The sequence below is a fragment of the Austrofundulus limnaeus genome, unplaced genomic scaffold, assembly GCF_001266775.1.
Source record: "Austrofundulus limnaeus strain Quisiro unplaced genomic scaffold, Austrofundulus_limnaeus-1.0 Scaffold63, whole genome shotgun sequence".
NCBI classification, from domain to species: domain Eukaryota; kingdom Metazoa; phylum Chordata; class Actinopteri; order Cyprinodontiformes; family Rivulidae; genus Austrofundulus; species Austrofundulus limnaeus.
In genome coordinates this window covers 982,825-999,666 of record NW_013952465.1, presented here as the reverse complement: position 1 = coordinate 999,666, position 16,842 = coordinate 982,825, and the positions used below count along the sequence as shown (strand labels likewise).

The 16,842-nt window shown below is 40.5% G+C and overlaps 4 protein-coding genes across 7 annotated transcripts; 2 read left to right on the top strand and 2 right to left on the bottom strand.

Annotated features, from left to right (window-relative positions):
- Window positions 1-118: 118 nt before the first annotated feature.
- On the top strand, window positions 119-2,618 carry fkbp3 (FKBP prolyl isomerase 3). Its single transcript, XM_014009925.1, has 7 exons — window positions 119-248; window positions 459-560; window positions 648-746; window positions 836-971; window positions 1,095-1,162; window positions 1,251-1,348; window positions 2,309-2,618. The coding sequence occupies exons 1-7, from the start codon at window positions 144-146 to the stop codon at window positions 2,361-2,363; spliced, it is 663 nt and encodes a 220-aa protein (XP_013865379.1). The 5' UTR covers window positions 119-143; the 3' UTR covers window positions 2,364-2,618.
- Window positions 2,619-2,841: 223 nt separating this feature from the next.
- Window positions 2,842-4,501, bottom strand: faua (FAU ubiquitin like and ribosomal protein S30 fusion a). The gene is made up of 5 exons (XM_014009926.1): window positions 4,417-4,501; window positions 3,759-3,840; window positions 3,476-3,620; window positions 3,259-3,314; window positions 2,842-3,065 (listed from the first exon to the last, which is right to left on the bottom strand). Exons 2-5 carry the CDS (start codon window positions 3,831-3,833, stop codon window positions 2,940-2,942), a joined length of 402 nt encoding a protein of 133 aa, XP_013865380.1. The 5' UTR covers window positions 3,834-3,840; window positions 4,417-4,501; the 3' UTR covers window positions 2,842-2,939.
- Window positions 4,502-4,849: 348 nt separating this feature from the next.
- prpf39 (PRP39 pre-mRNA processing factor 39 homolog (yeast)) lies at window positions 4,850-11,103 on the bottom strand. Of its 4 annotated transcripts, none has more exons than XM_014009922.1 (15): window positions 11,006-11,103; window positions 9,500-9,894; window positions 9,180-9,373; window positions 8,913-9,038; window positions 8,662-8,780; window positions 8,338-8,505; window positions 8,014-8,194; window positions 7,532-7,639; window positions 7,279-7,443; window positions 6,701-6,827; window positions 6,348-6,616; window positions 6,080-6,264; window positions 5,915-5,998; window positions 5,612-5,726; window positions 4,850-5,470 (listed from the first exon to the last, which is right to left on the bottom strand). In XM_014009922.1, the coding sequence occupies exons 2-15, from the start codon at window positions 9,858-9,860 to the stop codon at window positions 5,381-5,383; spliced, it is 2,292 nt and encodes a 763-aa protein (XP_013865376.1). In that variant the 5' UTR covers window positions 9,861-9,894; window positions 11,006-11,103; the 3' UTR covers window positions 4,850-5,380. The 4 variants fall into 4 exon arrangements, with proteins under 4 accessions (XP_013865376.1, XP_013865375.1, XP_013865377.1 ...); XM_014009921.1 differs by having other exon boundaries at window positions 9,500-9,891; XM_014009923.1 differs by having other exon boundaries at window positions 11,012-11,103.
- A 2,902-nt stretch (window positions 11,104-14,005) lies between these two features.
- On the top strand, window positions 14,006-16,572 carry arf6a (ADP-ribosylation factor 6a). Its single transcript, XM_014009920.1, has 2 exons — window positions 14,006-14,131; window positions 14,265-16,572. Exon 2 carries the CDS (start codon window positions 14,960-14,962, stop codon window positions 15,485-15,487), a length of 528 nt encoding a protein of 175 aa, XP_013865374.1. The 5' UTR covers window positions 14,006-14,131; window positions 14,265-14,959; the 3' UTR covers window positions 15,488-16,572.
- The last annotated feature ends 270 nt before the right edge of the window (window positions 16,573-16,842 follow it).

Below are 16,842 nucleotides of genomic sequence, written 5' to 3'. Positions count from 1 at the left end.
CCCAAACTGTGACTAAATAAAATATAAACCTGAAATGTAGATTTCTAAACGTATATTACAGTATTTAGGTTTAGAATTCAAAATGTTCAAACTTTATTGTTTTCGGATACATTCCGCGGAGAGTTCAAAGTTCACATTTCAAAATGGCGACCGAGCCGACACGGGAGTGGAGCGAGGAGCAGCTAAAAAGTGATGATTTACCAAAAAAAGACTTAATAAAGTTCATCCAGGACAATGCCTCACACTCGGTATGCTCATCCCTTTAGATGCAGCTGGATTTTATTCAGGTTTTTCTTCCATAATACAACGTAAATGCTCATTTACTTTTGTTTCTGCAGGATGCTGCAGGGTTAGCAAAAAAAGCTGCAACATCGTCTTAACACTAGCTGCAGTGTATTATTATAGCTACACTATATGTTTTAATAAGTCTTATAACGTTCCCCTTTTTCCTCTTTCAGTTTCTTAATGAGCACAAGCTGCTTGGAAATATAAAAAATGTGGCGAAAACAGCAAAGAAAGACCAGCTTATCATTGCTTACAACCAGCTTTTCGAGAGCAAAGTAAGTGATGCTATAAGAGGCTGTGATGTTGTTTTTCTGCTTCAACAGCCAGAGCTGATGAGAGGAGTGTGTTTTTGTGTTTCGCAGAGGTTTAAAGGCACAGAACCAGAGGAGGTGGCCGAGCAGATGAAAGCTGTGAAGATTGAGGAGAAGCCCAAAGAAGTCAAGGCAGAAGTTGTGGATGAGGTGCTTGTCCATGTAAATAAATATAAACTATGATTTAACTAAAAACTTTAAAAAATAATAATAATTAAATGTCTCACTGCTTAACTCAGGGTCCTCCAAAGTACACCAAGTCAGTCCTAAAGAAAGGAGACAAGACCAACTTCCCAAAGAAGGGTGACACTGTGAGCTGCTGGTACACTGGTTCTCTAGAAGATGGAACTGTTTTTGACACGAATATCCCCACAGGTGGGGTTAGAAATGTGCACATAAACAACATAATCATGCTCGGGCACTGCCCAGATGTACATTTTACATTGCCACAACTCCAATTCTTATTTAATCTTTACAAACCTCACTGTTCCAATGCAGCTGCAAGGAAGAAGAAGCAGGCTAAACCTCTGAGCTTCAAAGTTGGGATGGGCAGAGTCATTAGAGGGGTAAGTTTTTATTTGTCAAATTTAGCCTGTGCTCTCAGAATTGTTTTTACATTGTCACACCCGTGTCCAACTCCTGTCATCGTCACAGTGGGACGAGGCCCTCCTCACAATGAGCAAAGGTGAAACAGCCCGACTGGAGATTGATCCTGAGTGGGCGTATGGAAGAAAGGGCCTTCCTGAGTCCAAGTATCCTTTTTTTGTCAGTTTATCAAAATGATTGAAATATAGTACCCCAATTTCAACAAAGYTGGGATACTGTGCAATGATTTGAAGATTTCATAAACCTGTATTTTATTAACAATGAAACATAATCTTATGATTGTTTCAAACAAGTTTGTTTTGAATTTGATGGCAACACATTTTATAAAAAGACTGGGACACGGCCATGTTTACGTCTGTGAAGCATCTCGTCTTTTTAAAGGGGCAATATCATGTAAAATCAACTTTTTTTGAGTTTTATATCATGCTATGTTATACTCTCATAAAAAAACATGCCCAAAGCCTTGCTTTGACTCATTCATGCATGTTTGAGAAATCCTGCAGCGTTTTTAGGAAGCCATGCTGAGGAGCAAAACGACAGGTAGGAAGAAGATTTTTAAAGAGACAGAGGTCAATTTCAAGGTGTTTAAAGAGGAAGTGATGAGAAGATAAGTTTATTTTCTCTTTAAACATAAAAACAGCATTTTAATAACTAAAGGTGACATACTTTATTATGGAATAGTATTTAAATATATGCCTGAGAAACACATAATATTGGCCCTTTAAAAAGTGTAAGAACAGACCAGTTGTTGCATGAATGGTGCCTTTCCATGTGAACTTATGAAGTTTTTCACCAATCAAATGGAGCCCTTCACATATTTGTCCAATTCAATCTTTGTATTTTCAAAAATTCATGCTGAAATGTTTTGTTTTTTTGTTCTGAACCCAGAGCAGAAATGCATAAACACTACATACTTATGTATTTGTTCATTTATTGCAAGATTAAGCACTTTTATTGCACATCACGTTTTCCTAATATTGTGCAGCCTGTCATGTGAAATAAGSTGATTTTAGTTTTTTTAGTGTTTTAAGTGCAGGTTGTTTTTACTGGAGTTTTTCAGTAAATTTCAGTTTATACAGATTTGTCCTTAATTCCTGTTCCACCAGAATTCCACCAAATGCAAAGCTCGTATTTGAGGTTGAGCTGGTGTCCGTGGATTAAATATTTTGCCTACATGGTCTACAGCGTAAGCTTTTTATTTTTCTCCTTTCTAAAGACCGAAGTTTACATGGTTCTGGACTGCACCAAATCCAGCTCTGACGTGTCTGCTTTGCCTTTATTTGGTCAATTTTCTTGTAACTAAACATTGAGTCTTGACTTGTATGGAACTGCTCGTCAATGTACATATAAAACTTTTTTTTGCATGTACAATATCAATGATCAATAAAGCTGTTTTACTTGGTTCATACAAAAAGATTTAAATTTTTGACAACTTTTGGATTTATATTGTCCTACTTGTCTGGAGTAATATATTAATCTAAGCAGTTTAAATCTACTTAAGACTTTTTAACCCGTGGAAGAGGAGGCCACTTTGTTCTGGCTAAATGCACCTAGTGACATTTTTTTAATTAAAAAAATAACTACCAGTATATAACATACAAACTGTATAAACCAGAGTTACTAACAACGCTGCTCAAAGCCAAGTCAAACTTCTCTTTATTCTGTACAGGACAACATTTAACTTGGTAAAAACAGACAGGTGTTGGTGCTGTTTCTCCTTTGGGACATTGAAGCACTTTAGGAGTTTGCGTTGGGTCCCTTCTTCTTTCCGAAGGTGGGCACGACGTTCACAAAGCGCCTGTTGTACTGAATGCGACGCTTAGCACGGCCAGTCTTCTTTTTCTTCTTCTCCTGCTTGTCAACCTGGACGAGAACGTGAAAGAACATTGTAAATATGACTACTTCAGCCAAAACGAAGAAAATACTTCTATTATACACATTTAAGCAGCTATATTGCTAAACAGGTTTCAAGAAAGGGAAAATAGGAAACAGCTCACATTATAGTAAAAGAGAGGTGGGCACACCTCACCTAAAAAAAACAATACAACAAACTTACTTTAGGAGTCTGTCCTCTCACTTTTCCGGCACGGGCAAGTGAACCGTGCACCTTACCTGAAGAAAAACAACAACAAAAGTCATAAGGACATATTCAAACAACTTTAGCAATGTGTGCCATTTACTATGAAAACAAAAATGCTTTTTCAAGCTTGCCACTTTATCAACGAAACACTTGTTAATGGTGGCAATCAGTACAAGCTGTACAATGAGCTCACCTCCAAGCAGCCTTCCAGCCACCTCCAGGGTACAGTGCTCGGACACACCACACGATGCCAGAGAGGCGTCATCCTCCAGTGGGCACCCAGCAAGCAGCAGGACCTGGTCCTCAACAGAGAGTCCTTCTAGAGTCTGGACATGGGCCTGGAAAACACCAAAGTCCAAACATTTATTCACACCACACTGTCTTACACCACTTTCTAGACTTGTAACAAAAGTGTGTAAAATATAAATACAGTAAAATATAAATACAGTGACCTTCAGTCAGTCTAAACTTCGTACCTTGATCTGGCCAACTGTCTCTTGTCCCGTCACCTCAAGGGTGTGGGTGTTCTGGGCACGCAAAAACAGCTGCATCTTGACGCTAGAAGAAAACAACTGCAGTTTGATTATCCAATATTTATTTTTACTGTTGCATCACATTAGCTTTTTAAAACTGCACCTAAATGTGGAATTAACTTAAGTTCAGCTAATTTTAAGTCACAAACCACAACACAGGGATTCTCTGGTTGATGCGTTTTAGACTTTGACAAAGTTTGTATCGGCATCAGGGAAAACAAGATGTCTGCCGCGGAAATTGCTAGCACGTTTCAGGTTTTAGAATTACGGTAAACGCTGGTATCCACCTAGCTGCAAATCTTTTATGTTAAATAATACGTTGTCAATGCGTCCCCGAAACTTAAAAAAAGAAGACAGTAAATTAGTAAACTACGCCAGAGACTGAACCGAGTTTCTAGCTAACACAATGCTAGTTCGATTAGCCACACGATGAAGCATGCGTGTCGGAAAAAAAAGCCGCTTAAATATACAGAACATTTATTTTCAGAGTAAAATATAGCACATAATATATGATAACTAATTATTTATATTCGTCATTAGGAAAGAAAGACCTGCAAGGCCGTAGTTTAATGTTTTTTTGTGAAAAACGAGCAGCTCATACCTCCTCAGATGCTAATCGTTCCACGCTAAGCACAAAAAGGACCGTCTGAGGGGGCAGCACTGCGCATGTGCAGATTCACGCAGAACTCGGCGGAAGTGATCACTAAGGGTCATGTTCTCTTATATTATTTATATATATATATATATATATATATATATATATATATACACACACACACATATATATATATGATTTGTACATCTATATTTATTTGTATTGTAAACTTAAAGCGAGGAAAAAGTTCTCCTGGTAACCACTTAGCACATAAAAGTGCTGAAGGTCAGTTTTTGTTTATAGGCCTTAAATCTACCACTGCTCCACAAACTCTCAGTACTTTCTGTACCGTATAGAATGTATAAATGTAACTAGATGGGAGACTGTATAAAGCATTGAAAATAATAATTGACTATCAGAAATATGACATCAAAATGGGTCGATTTATAATATCTTTATTATGAAATCAAGCCAAAACAATAATAATAATAAAAAAAAAACCTCTTCATTACCCTCAATGAAAACAAGCATGAAATTTTTTAAAATGTTGTTTGGGAAAGAAAACTATAATTTTCTTTATGCATGAAAGCAATCATCACAAGTTTAAATCTGAAACAAAGCAATATCTAAAATTAAAGTCTTTGTACATGTCACATGGGAGGGAAAAGCAAAAAAGAACCTGCCTTCACAATTTTCATCAAATTAGAATTCTGAGATGATCAAAAGAAAAAAACAAGAAAAAAAATAAAGATAAAGAAAGAGTACTAAATAAAAACGACTAATCTAACCAAGTGTTGTACCATGGGGGTTTAACATTAAAAAAATCTAAGCCTGAAGGTGTGAGAACAAGAAAAACTCTGTGCACTGTATAGCTGAACTGAAATCTCCGTGACACCCAGGTATTTTATTCTGCTCAAAACGTTAGGATCAGAAAGAACTCCTTTCCATCTTCATGTCAGCAGTTTGATCATCATGTAGGAGGAGGAGGGTAGTATTGGTTGTACTGAGCGTACTGGTTGTACTGCCCCCAGGAATTTTGTCCCCAGCCACCATATTGTTGCTAAAAACAAAGAGAAAGAATTACATTAATTATAACAATATTTAGCAGGTTTAAACAAAACAGAACCTAGATTACAAATTATTTTCACAGACTATTTCAYAAACAAATTCAAAAAGGTAGCCAGTTGTGGAACAAACATACCTGGTACCAATTGTAGTTGTATGCAGAGTTGTTTGCAGACATGTCCGTCATTGCGTTTGCAGCAACTGCAGAAGGGTCATCTGTTCGTTGTCTTTTGGCATCAGGTTCTTGAGAACTGGAGAACAACGTTCAGATTAGCAAATACCTACTTAGAATTTGCACAAGTTACGTTAAACGTTTTCATTTGAGGGCTGCCGTGTTTGTTTATAACGATCAATCCAAATGTTTTATTGTTCTAATACTTAAGATGCTTAAAAATAATTTWAAAAAATGCAGATGTGTTGAGAAACATCCGTTACTCACCTGTCATATCCATTCTCTGCTTTCCTCTTCAAAGATTCATCTTCTTTTTGTAGTTTTTGCTGTTCCTCATATGCAGCTACAAGCCTGTGAGAAGTAGATGGAAAACAGTTCTTGACACACAATCAAATAATCAATAACTGTCCACTCACAAACCTAGAAACTCACGCATTTATGTCACTGCCGAAGTCTTCCAAAAATTCAACCTTCCTCTGAGAAAAGACGATGCGAGACTCCAGAGGCATGGGGCTCTTCAGGGCGCGGTCGAAACAAGCCAAGATCTCAGCCTCGTTCTGCTGAATATCTCCGCTGAATTCCATCTCAAGCAAGTTCAAATAAAGTTTTGAGCTAGTCTGTAAACACAGAAATGTTTAATCAGACCAGAACAAACGACTAAATATTAACTTTAAGATTAATATTGTCACTATACACAAACCTGGTCTTTCTCAATCGCCTCGAGCAGCACYTTCTTCGCCTTGCTCAGACTTCTCTGGATCTTCATCAGCTGCCTGGCCAGCTTCACAGCATAAAACGACGCCTCAGTAGGATTGTTCGCAGACTCCATTGATTCCCTCAGCAGCGCTTCCGCTCCCTCCAAGTTACCGTGACGGCGCTCCATACTGACCCTCCGAAGACGTGCCATGGCAAGACCCGGAATCGTCGCCTCCAGGTTCATCAGGATTTCACGAGCCTCGTCCATGTTGCCTGAGCAAAAAAAGAAAGGGACAAAACTTTGAGTTTGAGTCATTTACTTTGTTTTTTCCTGATCTGTAATCTAGAGTCCCTCACCCTGTTGCTCCTCAAAGGCCGCCCACATCAGGTGGATGGAGGGTTTCTTCGGGAGATGGATGGTACACGCTTTCTTGTAGACATGTCTCACGCCATCGGTGCTGAAGCCCTCTAGATATTTTGCATACTTTAGAGTGAAAAAAAGAAAGCAAGTTGGAAGGAATGCAAGAGAGGATAGAGGAAAAAAGAAAAGAAAGAAGAGAAAGAGAAAAAAGCAAAAAAGAAAGACAAAAATATTTAAAACCTATCAAATCAGCTGATGCAGACAGTGATTTGCTTCGACAAGATGGTTCTTAGAAATTTTCTGTGTAAACCCATCAGCACCTTCATGGAACCAATTAGATAAGTTTCTGTAAGGTAGTGGGGAGACGAAGAAGATGCAACGTAGTAGTTGGCAAATGCTGCAGTCAAATCTTGTGTGGCAAGCTGGCCATCCCCTAATACAACAGATACAGTCACATATCAACGTTACACGCAAAGAGAGTGCAGGACGTTTCACTGTGTCGATGTGAAATCATCGTTGATGGGGAAGTGCAGGGAGGCAGCGGCGATGCAAGGGAAGTTCAGGGTCACGCTACCTTGATCCAGAACTCCTCATAGAGTGCGCAGGCGATGAGGCATCGTTCGAAGAGGACCACCACGCGCTCCGGGGTTCCGTTTTCTATTTCGAAGTCCAGGTACTCCTTCCAGTTGTTCAGCTGTGTCTTCTCCAAAGCTTTGACGTGGAAGTACGGTCTCTTAATCTGAAATTTAAAAAAAATGAATTTAGTATGCAGATGGGAGAAATAAAACTCTTTTTTTTCTAACTTTATTGAAYGAAACCAAACATACCCCTTCTTCAAAGGCCCAGCGCTTGCTGACTTCATGTTCATTATGATTGAACACTTCCTGGCGAACCTCAATCACTTTGTGGCGCATGTTCTCAATCTCTGTCACTCTCTACAAAAGAAAACACACAAGAGATTAGAAGCTACGTCCATGCTCTTTTATACCACTCTCCACTTGATGTCAAATCTAGTGCTGGGACCAAGGATTTACATCACCATGATCTTGCCAGAGACAACACGCCTGTAGAGGGAAGAGGTATGAATGTACCCTGCACATCAGCCTCTGGGTTCAAGCAAGCCCTGATGGATTCAGTTAGTTATAGGGTGAGTTCCTGACTGGTTGCCAAGTTGAATCCCACTCACTGGCTTGGCTGCTGACATAAAAACACCTCTTCAAACCTGAACACTTGAATCTGAGAGGCAAACTCCTACACCTTAACAAAAAGTTATTAATTTGTCTTCCCTAATAAGCAACGAGAGGTGTACCTTAGCAGGATCTGCAAGATCCTCGGTACCAGGCGGCAGCTCTTCCTGAGCGACATTCTGCTCTCCGTCTTCACCAACCATTGCAGACAAGCTGGATTTCGACAATTCGTGTCTGAGCTGAAGAAACTCCTCTTCCAACAAAAAATATTTGGGATGGTTGTTCTGCACATGATCTTTGAACCTTTTAAAGATCAAATAGATTTCAAAATCAATTTTTATAAGATCACAAAACTCAACAGATCAAAGCACATAGGATATGACTCAGGAGGGTGAAGAACTATAATCAAAAAGATAGGTTAAATAAATCTAACTTTTGATCTTTACCTCTGAAAGTGCTGGGAGTACAGCTGAGTTGGGATGCCCAAGATGCGGTCATAGATGGCTGTGACATTAGCCAGCTTCTGCTGCTCTGTTTCCCAGTTTATATAGGCTTCCCAAAGGCGGTCTGAGCGAAAGTCTGTGCCTGCTGCTAGCACTGCATGTTCGTAGGATCTGAAGACAATAGAAAAAAAATCATTCAACTCAATAAAAGTAAAGGAACTTTGGCTTAGTTGAATATAACATTCTGAAATAACCAGATTGCAATGCATTACTGATATCCTATGTATTTACACATTAGGCGGTAACGATATAAAAAGTTGTACTTACGCTCGAATGCGTCCCTCAGTCTCAGGGTCAGTGAGATCTGAGTTCTCTTTAATAAAGGTGAGGTAGTGAAGCCAAAGGTCCACACTAAGAGGGATGGCCTGTAAGCCTCTTCTGTACACCTTGGAAAAATTAAAACAATGATCAGGATTCAACTCTTGCTACATGAAATCTATCAATGACTCGAAGTATTGCTGAATTAAGGTAAATGCAAGGCAGATGAAAAGAAAATACATTACACACAAAACATTTACCTCTTCTGCAACCTGTATATTGCCATGCTTTTTCTCAAGATCTGCATACTTCTTCCAGTAGCCATAGCAGTAAGGGTAACGCAGGAAAAACAGATCAAATGACTTTCTTGCAGCTGTAAGGACATTCTGTGAAAACACAGCAAAAAAAAAATACAATTTATATTTTATGTACAAGTAAAGTGGGTTCACTTTAAAAAACTGAAGTGTTTTAATCCAGGTAAATATTTCATGGATGTACAATTGAAGAAGATCTCAAAAGTCAGGTACCTCTTGTTCCACATATTGCAGCAGGGTAACCCAAGAATTAAAATCGTCTGGGTTGTCCTCACAGACTTTGAAGAGTTTTTCAAACTCTGACGGTAGCTGTGGCTCAGCAGGAACAGCTGCTTCTTGTTCACCTTCTTTGGCTGTTTCTTCCAGCTCCATGCCATCCTCCATTGTTTGTGGTGCTACAGCTCCATCTAGAGAAGAAAAAGGTGTCACAACTTAAAAAAAATAAATCCAAATAAATGGTGACRCATACAAGTTTTATACTCTTTGCTTTATAACTGCTTATCCTCACACTTAGTCTAGATATTATTAGATACCTTGACTGCCGTCTTGTACAGGTTCCCCTGGCTGAGACGCTGCAAGTTCTGTTTGTTCGGTCTCGTCTGTGGGCGGTGGAGGGGGTGGAGGTGGCGGATGCTCACTTTGGAAGAGCTCAGCRTTAGCAAGCTGAAACTGCTCCACAGCTTTCTCCACAGAACCTAGCTCMGAGTTCATAGGCAGCTGCTCCGGTACAGGAGGCGGGACGGGAGCGTCTTGAGAAGGATCCGAGTCCTCGGGCATGACGCTGGAGAGCTGTTCCAAAGAAGCCTGGACTGCAGACCACTCAGCTACTTGGCCTTCAGCAGGAAAGCATGCATTTCCATTCGTCTCCATGGCAGTGGACTCAGTGTCCAGCATTCCACTGAAAAGTCTTCTGAGAGTTTCAGGTCTGCTGGAAAAACAAGATTGGTTTATGACTTCAGGTGCAATAAACAACCTCAGGGTCACWTTTCAAGCAAAATGCTCATATGAGCCTTTGTCTTCCACTGAATATCTCTTAGATTTGGACATATAAAACACATTGGATTGTATTCCCAGAAACTGAGGTCAAATTCCGTCACCTGAATACTTTTCAATATGTTTTGACAAGGTGACAATTTGATTAATTAAACATGACCCATGACAACTTCTGAGGCACCTAATTCACTGTATAATTGTAGTAGTTACCATAAAATCAAAATAGACAAACAATGAATGTACAAAATCAATGCATGTCAAACTATCCATTTAATATAAAAATGAAATATGGTCATTTAAAGTACACAAAGATTTTTTTCTTTCTAGAAAAGTAAAACAAACCTTATTATAAAAACGTTAAATTCTAAAGAGGCTYGCATTTATTAAGACCAACTTTGTACTATTTAATTTAATAGTCAAATTACTTTGCACTGGGGGAAAAAAGAATAGCAACAGCTACCGCAACAGTATACTTCCTTGTTTAAATATACGCCCTAGCCGAGTAACTAAAAATATTTATCCTCGTGACCTGTTAAGAATAAATAAGTCATATGCGCATTATATCAAACTTTAAATCTAGACATTTAAAACACTGAATTTGGATAACCATGCAGTTTGTTACAATTAATGAGCCTCGCTTGCTGTGAAACCACGTTTGATACTAGAGGTGATTTTGCACAAAGTTCAAAGGAAGTTAGCTCGTCTACGCMAACTAGCACAGCCGCAATTTGACATAAGCGTCGCTTTTAACGCGAKTTGATTTGTTTATATTTATTTACTTAAGCAAGTATTATAACCGCATTCAGACTCAGTATATCATGAAAGATTCGCCTAACTGAAGGGAGACATTTTACTAAACGACTAGACCCAAGAAAACACCATGAGGTGGCCTYTACTCCAGTAATTAGTCGGCCCCATATTCCACACAAGCTAGCCAGCTAACGACCGCACTAGCATGGCTAACGTTCGCTTTGAATGTTAAATTGAAACCATTTCTAGCTCCAATACAACTAAATAACAAACCAAGTCACTGGTTGAAATCTCACCTGTACCTTTCACGTCACTGCACTAAATTTTGTGAAACTGTAGACAATCTCCGGAGTCGGTAAAGCTAAACGCGCTCTGAAGGCAGGGCAGACGGAGAGCGAGCGCACTGCGCATGCGCAGTCATAACACTACGGACACGCATAAGAAAAGGGGCCTACCAGGCAAAAGCCCAGGGGCTCACCGTCAAAATCATAAACAGAAAAAAACATAACATACGAACAATAAACTGTAAATTGACCGTAGGTGCAGACACAAATGCGTACCAGTGTTAAATTAAATGAAACACAAACAATTTTATTAGATTTATTTAATTAGCAATTGCATAATAAAAAAATTGCCTTTTTTTCTCTTCAAGTTCTGTAGAAGCCTGTAGTTACCAACCCAAACTGTGCCTGGAGTCAACCTACTTCACGTACGGGGGGCAATATTATAGACAGAAACATGGGTGTGCCATGGGATCCCCAGTTTCTCCTATTGTTGCAAATCTGTACATGGAGGAAGTGGAAAAAAGAGCCTTGATGTCTTTTTCAGGGGTGCCACCGAGCCATTGGTTCAGATATGTTGACGACACCTGGGTTAAAATTAAAGCCCAGAAAGTCCAACATTTCACTGATCACATCAACTCTGTGGATGAATATATTAAGTTCACACGAGAGGATGTAAAAAATGGCAGGTTGGCGTTCCTGGATTGCGATGTCTCGGTTTCGGATGGAGGACGGTTGGAAACTGGCGTRTATCGTAAGCCCACCCACACAGACCAATATTTGCGTTTTGACTCCCACCACCCACTGGAACACAAGTTAGGAGTGATCAGGACTCTGTACCACAGAGCAGACAGTGTCCCTACAAACCCAGGAGCCAGGCAGAAAGAGAAATCACACACAYGACAGGCCCTGGAGCAGTGTGGTTATCCTGACTGGGCTTTCCTGAAAGCAGACAGGAAACACAGACAGGACTCCATGCAACCTTCAGGTGAAAATGAAGACCCCAAACCCAGACCCAAACCAGTGGTTATTCCGTATGTTGCGGGTGTTTCAGAGAAACTGAGACGTTTATTTTCTAAACATGATGTCCCAGTAGCTTTCAAACACCGAAACACATTACGGCAAAGGCTGGTTCACCCCAAAGATCCGGTGCCCCGGCACAAACAGAGCAATATTGTATATGCTGTTAAGTGCCAGGAGGACTGCGACCAGTTATACATCGGGGAAACAAAGCAGCCACTGTTCAAAAGAATGTCCCAACACAGACGAGCTACATCTAATGGCCAGAACTCTACAGTTTTCACTCATTTACAGGCCAGCGGTCACTCTTTCAGAGATGAGGATGTTCTCATTCTTGATAGAGAGGAAYGTTGGTTTGAGAGAGGAGTAAAAGACGCCATTTTTGTGAAGACYGTCCATCATTAAACAGAGGTGGAGGCCTCCGTTTTCAGTTGTCCCCCTCCTACAGCCCGGCTATTGCCAGTATCACTCCACCCCCTGTTAACAATAAGTGTTAATAGGTGTCAGCGATAGCCATGTGATGTGAGTATCAGTCATATGGAGGCAGTGCTTAAAAGCCTGAATTTTGCCTGAAACTCTCAGACTGAAGAAGTCTCTTGGAGGAGAGACGAAACGTTTCATTAGAGAAGAACCCGTCCAGAAGACCTATACAATTTTTTTCTTTTTGTAGTTACCCACCATTCAAACCAGCAGATATAAACCCCAATGTGTAGGATAGTCAGACCAGGATAGACACTAGCCACTCCAACAAAATGCAATCCGTTAACTTTTCTTTCAGTTTTGGAAATCTGGGGTTTTCTAAAGCAAAAAGATGATTGTCCAAATCATGCCTTTTGCATCGTTTGTTTGAAGGCTTTTTATTTGTGTGTAGAAACAAAAAATAATATGTTAAAAAGTCAATGTTATAGTTAAAAATGTTTGCAATTGATCAAAAAAACATATATAAAAGTTTAAAATATATTCTAGCCTATAATTGATGACGTAATTTTATTGGATTTAAATGAAAAATACAAATTTGAATGGCAAATATGTAAGAATAAGTCAATATAAATGAATACAGCATTATTAAAATATATCACGATAAAAAAAAAAGATGCTGTCAAAAACGTCCTTTTGAGCTAAAGTGGCAAAGCTAAAATGTAAAATTAATCGCATCTGATACATTTTTACACCCATTCAATGTATTGAGTACAGTCCTAAAAAGAAAAAGCTTGTCACTGCATTTATTGAAAGTAAAAATCTACATAAGGTGTCTGGTTTCCAAAATGCAAAGCAGTATGATTTGTTCAAATTTGTTGCGCGTTATATAATAAAACACTGTATACAAAATAATGGCATGTGTGCGACTGATATGAGTTAGACTGAGAAAAGTGTTTGTGTGTGTGTGTGTGGTGGGTGGGGTTTGAAACACTGTAGTTCCCCCGCCCTTTCCACGTCACCCTGTACAGCGGAAACTGTTTGAATGAATGATTCAACAAATCGGAAAGAACCGCTGTTGGTAAAGCCCCAACTCTTCAGATCATTACTACCTAACAGTTTTATTTGTTTTGTGAATAAAGCCTTGCGTATTCTCGTCGTGCTGCAAGTCACATGTTACTAATGGTATATTAAATGTATAAATGGCGTCAACACAAAGCATTGGACCGATGCTGCTACTGAGCATTTCACGCTGCACGCATTTGAAATGGCGTACAGTATATTTAGGGGTTATCGGAAATTATAACATATGAAAAAAATAGAAAATGTAGAGAAGCAWTCTTTCCTCCCAGACAGGTGCCAGTTTTAGTTTCAAATGTAAGTTGTTAATAGGGGTTATATATGTGGAGAAGTTCGTGAGGCTTAAGTGAAACAGATGCTCTAAATAGTGCTATTTTAAAAAAGTTTTCTGATACCCGAGCTATGAATGAGCTCCTGAACGCATCAGCTGTGGGAGATCTGGGTGTAGAGGAAGTGGCGGCTGATCTGGGTCCGCACCTTTTCCGGTAACACAGCCCCGCCACTGCTGTGACTGGTGGCTGGAGAGGGAGACACAGAGGAGGGGAGGAAGAAGACAGACCGAGGGCGGCAAGAGAGCGGGGAGAAACGGCTCTGGGGACTGGGGAAGGACTGCCGCAAATGCAGGTATGTACCCCGCTCTCAGTTTATGTTAGCTTGTACTTAGCATTTGTGTTAGCAGCGAGAGTAACGTTTCAGCTCCAAAGTTGTCCTCTGTTCTAACACCCCTCCCTTCCTCCTAACCGCTCCTGTGTCACAGGGGGAAGAGAAGAAGAAAGTCGGATGAATCAGTGACCTTTAGGTCGGTCTTCTTCTGGATGCCCCGGTACAGAAGCGGAGCAGGGGGGAAATTAAAAAGCTTCACATTTCCGAGCGGGTTTAAGCACGAAAATCTACACGCTTTGAAAATCACCGAGTGGAAGAGAAAGAGGGGAAAAAAACCGCTAAGCAGGCGAAGTGTGGACAGCCGGCAGCCAAGGAGGAAGTGAGAACCCCCGGCTTGGACTGGGCCTGATATGTATTTGTATTTTTTTTTATTTTTGTAAGCAACTAATTAAATAAAAGTTGCTTCCGGTCCAGCTCGCCTTGAAGTAAGAGGATTATTTTAAAGAAGAAAACTGTGGATTTTGAAGGGAGTTGTGGGAAGAGATGACATTTTTTCTTCTTGCTTTGGCGGGCAGTGGAAGATGAAAATATATCCCCACCCAAATCTGTGAGGGCTCCATAATCACCGTTTCTCCCAACTGCTCAGGTCCGATTACCTCAGTCCAGATAATTGTATTGTACAAACTTGAACATTGACACTACTGTCAGCCCACCGCTGCCATCACGCGTGGAGCTTTTGCACACTGAAACTGAGACCTCTCCATTGGAGCAAGACGTAATTTTCCACTCCTGAGGGGGAAAACTACATTTCTTTTTCCTGTAACAAAGTATTTATGCACATCAGACAAGATGGGGAAAATGCTTTCAAAGATCTTTGGCAACAAGGAGATGAGAATATTGATGCTTGGACTTGATGCTGCTGGGAAAACCACCATCCTGTACAAGCTGAAACTGGGACAGTCGGTCACCACCATCCCAACGGTCGGGTTCAACGTGGAGACCGTCAACTATAAGAATGTGAAGTTCAACGTCTGGGACGTGGGTGGACAGGACAAGATCCGACCGCTCTGGAGACATTACTACACGGGCACCCAGGGCCTGATTTTTGTGGTGGACTGTGCCGACAGGGACCGGATCGACGAGGCGAGGCAGGAGCTCCACCGGATCATCAACGACCGGGAGATGAGGGACGCCATCATCCTGATCTTTGCCAACAAGCAGGACCTCCCCGACGCCATGAAGCCCCACGAGATCCAGGAGAAGCTGGGTCTGACCCGGATCAGAGATAGGAATTGGTACGTTCAGCCCTCATGTGCGACATCGGGGGATGGACTGTACGAGGGCCTGACTTGGCTTACCTCAAATTACAAATCCTAATGTTTCCTCCTCCCCTCTCACCAGCCTGGACACTTGGAGGAAAAAAATGTAGCTTAAAAAAAAAGCAATTCAAAGCAATTATCACCATGATCTCATTACTGAAAATGTATTAAAAGAAGTCACGATTACTTTTTGGTTTTATATTCTCTTTGATGACAATAGCTTTTCTTTAACCCAAATTTTATTTAAGCAACGAAAAAAAAGTTATTTTCTTTCTATAATCAGCTCTGCTAAAATATACAATAAGCTTACTTTTGACCTATTTCAGCAATTTATTTACTTTTCCTCTGTTTAGAAATTCCTGTAAAGGAATGCAGGACATACATTTGCTTTAGCTCGTTCTGCACTCTCACCACCAAGCTGCRTATCCAAAGGATGGGAAAAGTCTAGAAACCATCGCCTAAATCAGCATATCACCCTCGTGACTTAAACTGTTTCCTGTTTATGTGTAAGAATGTGCATCAAGGATGTGCTCGGACCTCAGAAACTCACCTGCTTTCAGAGTCGATTGTAACGGGACGGACGCAGACACGTGGGGATTACTTGTCTCTGGTGCGGTGGTTCACATCCATTACGTGTTGTTATTGTGGATACTCCAAAACACTCACTGTGATATGGATTTATGCTTTTTGTTGTATCAGGGTCTGAATCTGTTACCACCAGTCTTATTATATGAGTTCTAACTTTTGTTTCTCAGAGCTTCCATGACTGTTAAGTATTTGTAGTTTCCGTTGCCTTAGCAGGGATCTAGGTGCCCCGATACTGAGRCGGTTCCTACGACAGCTGAGTTTGCACTTTGGGTGGTTAGCAACTTGCTGGTTTGTGTGCATTTCCATGCTCCTTAACTGACTTTTGAACTCCAGCAAGTGTTTACGGCATTCTCAGCTTCTTTACACCACCACCACCCGCAGGTGCGTCAGTGACTGCAAGCCCCGTTCTGTTTCTCTGCTTTTTCTAATTATTATCAAATAAGACACAATCAGCCTGGAAGGTCCTGTCAGTTCAGTTAAAAATTCATGCTGTTATAATTTTTTTTTCTTATGCTATGCTGTTGAAATAATAAAAAGAAATATATATCCAGATCAGCACGGAAGTGGTGCCTTTTCAATCAGCTGCTAACGTAAGATTTCCCTTTTGAAAGAAGCCGAGCTCGTAAAAGAGGAAGCGAGAGTTTTAGGGAGTTTTTTTTTTTTTTTTCGATAGTTGAAAGAAGAACAAACTGAGCCTCGGTCTGTTTCCTTTCTGCTCCTGCGTGTGTGTTGCTTGTGTGAGAGAGGCTTTGGTTGTGAATAAATGATGGCCGGTCCAGTTTCAGAGTAGTGATTTCCCTGAAGTGTCACTCTGTCCCACCAGGG

What these genes read in the sequence shown, in the direction of transcription:
- arf6a (XM_014009920.1), top strand. Translation starts at nt 14,960, where the DNA reads ATGGGGAAAATGCTTTCAAAGATCTTTGGCAACAAGGAGATGAGAATA.
- fkbp3 (XM_014009925.1), top strand. Translation starts at nt 144, where the DNA reads ATGGCGACCGAGCCGACACGGGAGTGGAGCGAGGAGCAGCTAAAAAGT. An exon ending in ACCAGCTTTTCGAGAGCAAA is followed by an intron (nt 561 to 647) that starts GTAAGTGATGCT and finishes TGTGTTTCGCAG; the next exon opens with AGGTTTAAAGGCACAGAACC. An exon ending in AAGGGCCTTCCTGAGTCCAA is followed by an intron (nt 1,349 to 2,308) that starts GTATCCTTTTTT and finishes CTGTTCCACCAG; the next exon opens with AATTCCACCAAATGCAAAGC.
- faua (XM_014009926.1), bottom strand. Translation starts at nt 3,833, where the DNA reads ATGCAGCTGTTTTTGCGTGCCCAGAACACCCACACCCTTGAGGTGACG. An exon ending in AGACAGTTGGCCAGATCAAG is followed by an intron (nt 3,621 to 3,758) that starts GTACGAAGTTTA and finishes GGTGTTTTCCAG; the next exon opens with GCCCATGTCCAGACTCTAGA. An exon ending in GGCTGGAAGGCTGCTTGGAG is followed by an intron (nt 3,315 to 3,475) that starts GTGAGCTCATTG and finishes GTTTTTCTTCAG; the next exon opens with GTAAGGTGCACGGTTCACTT.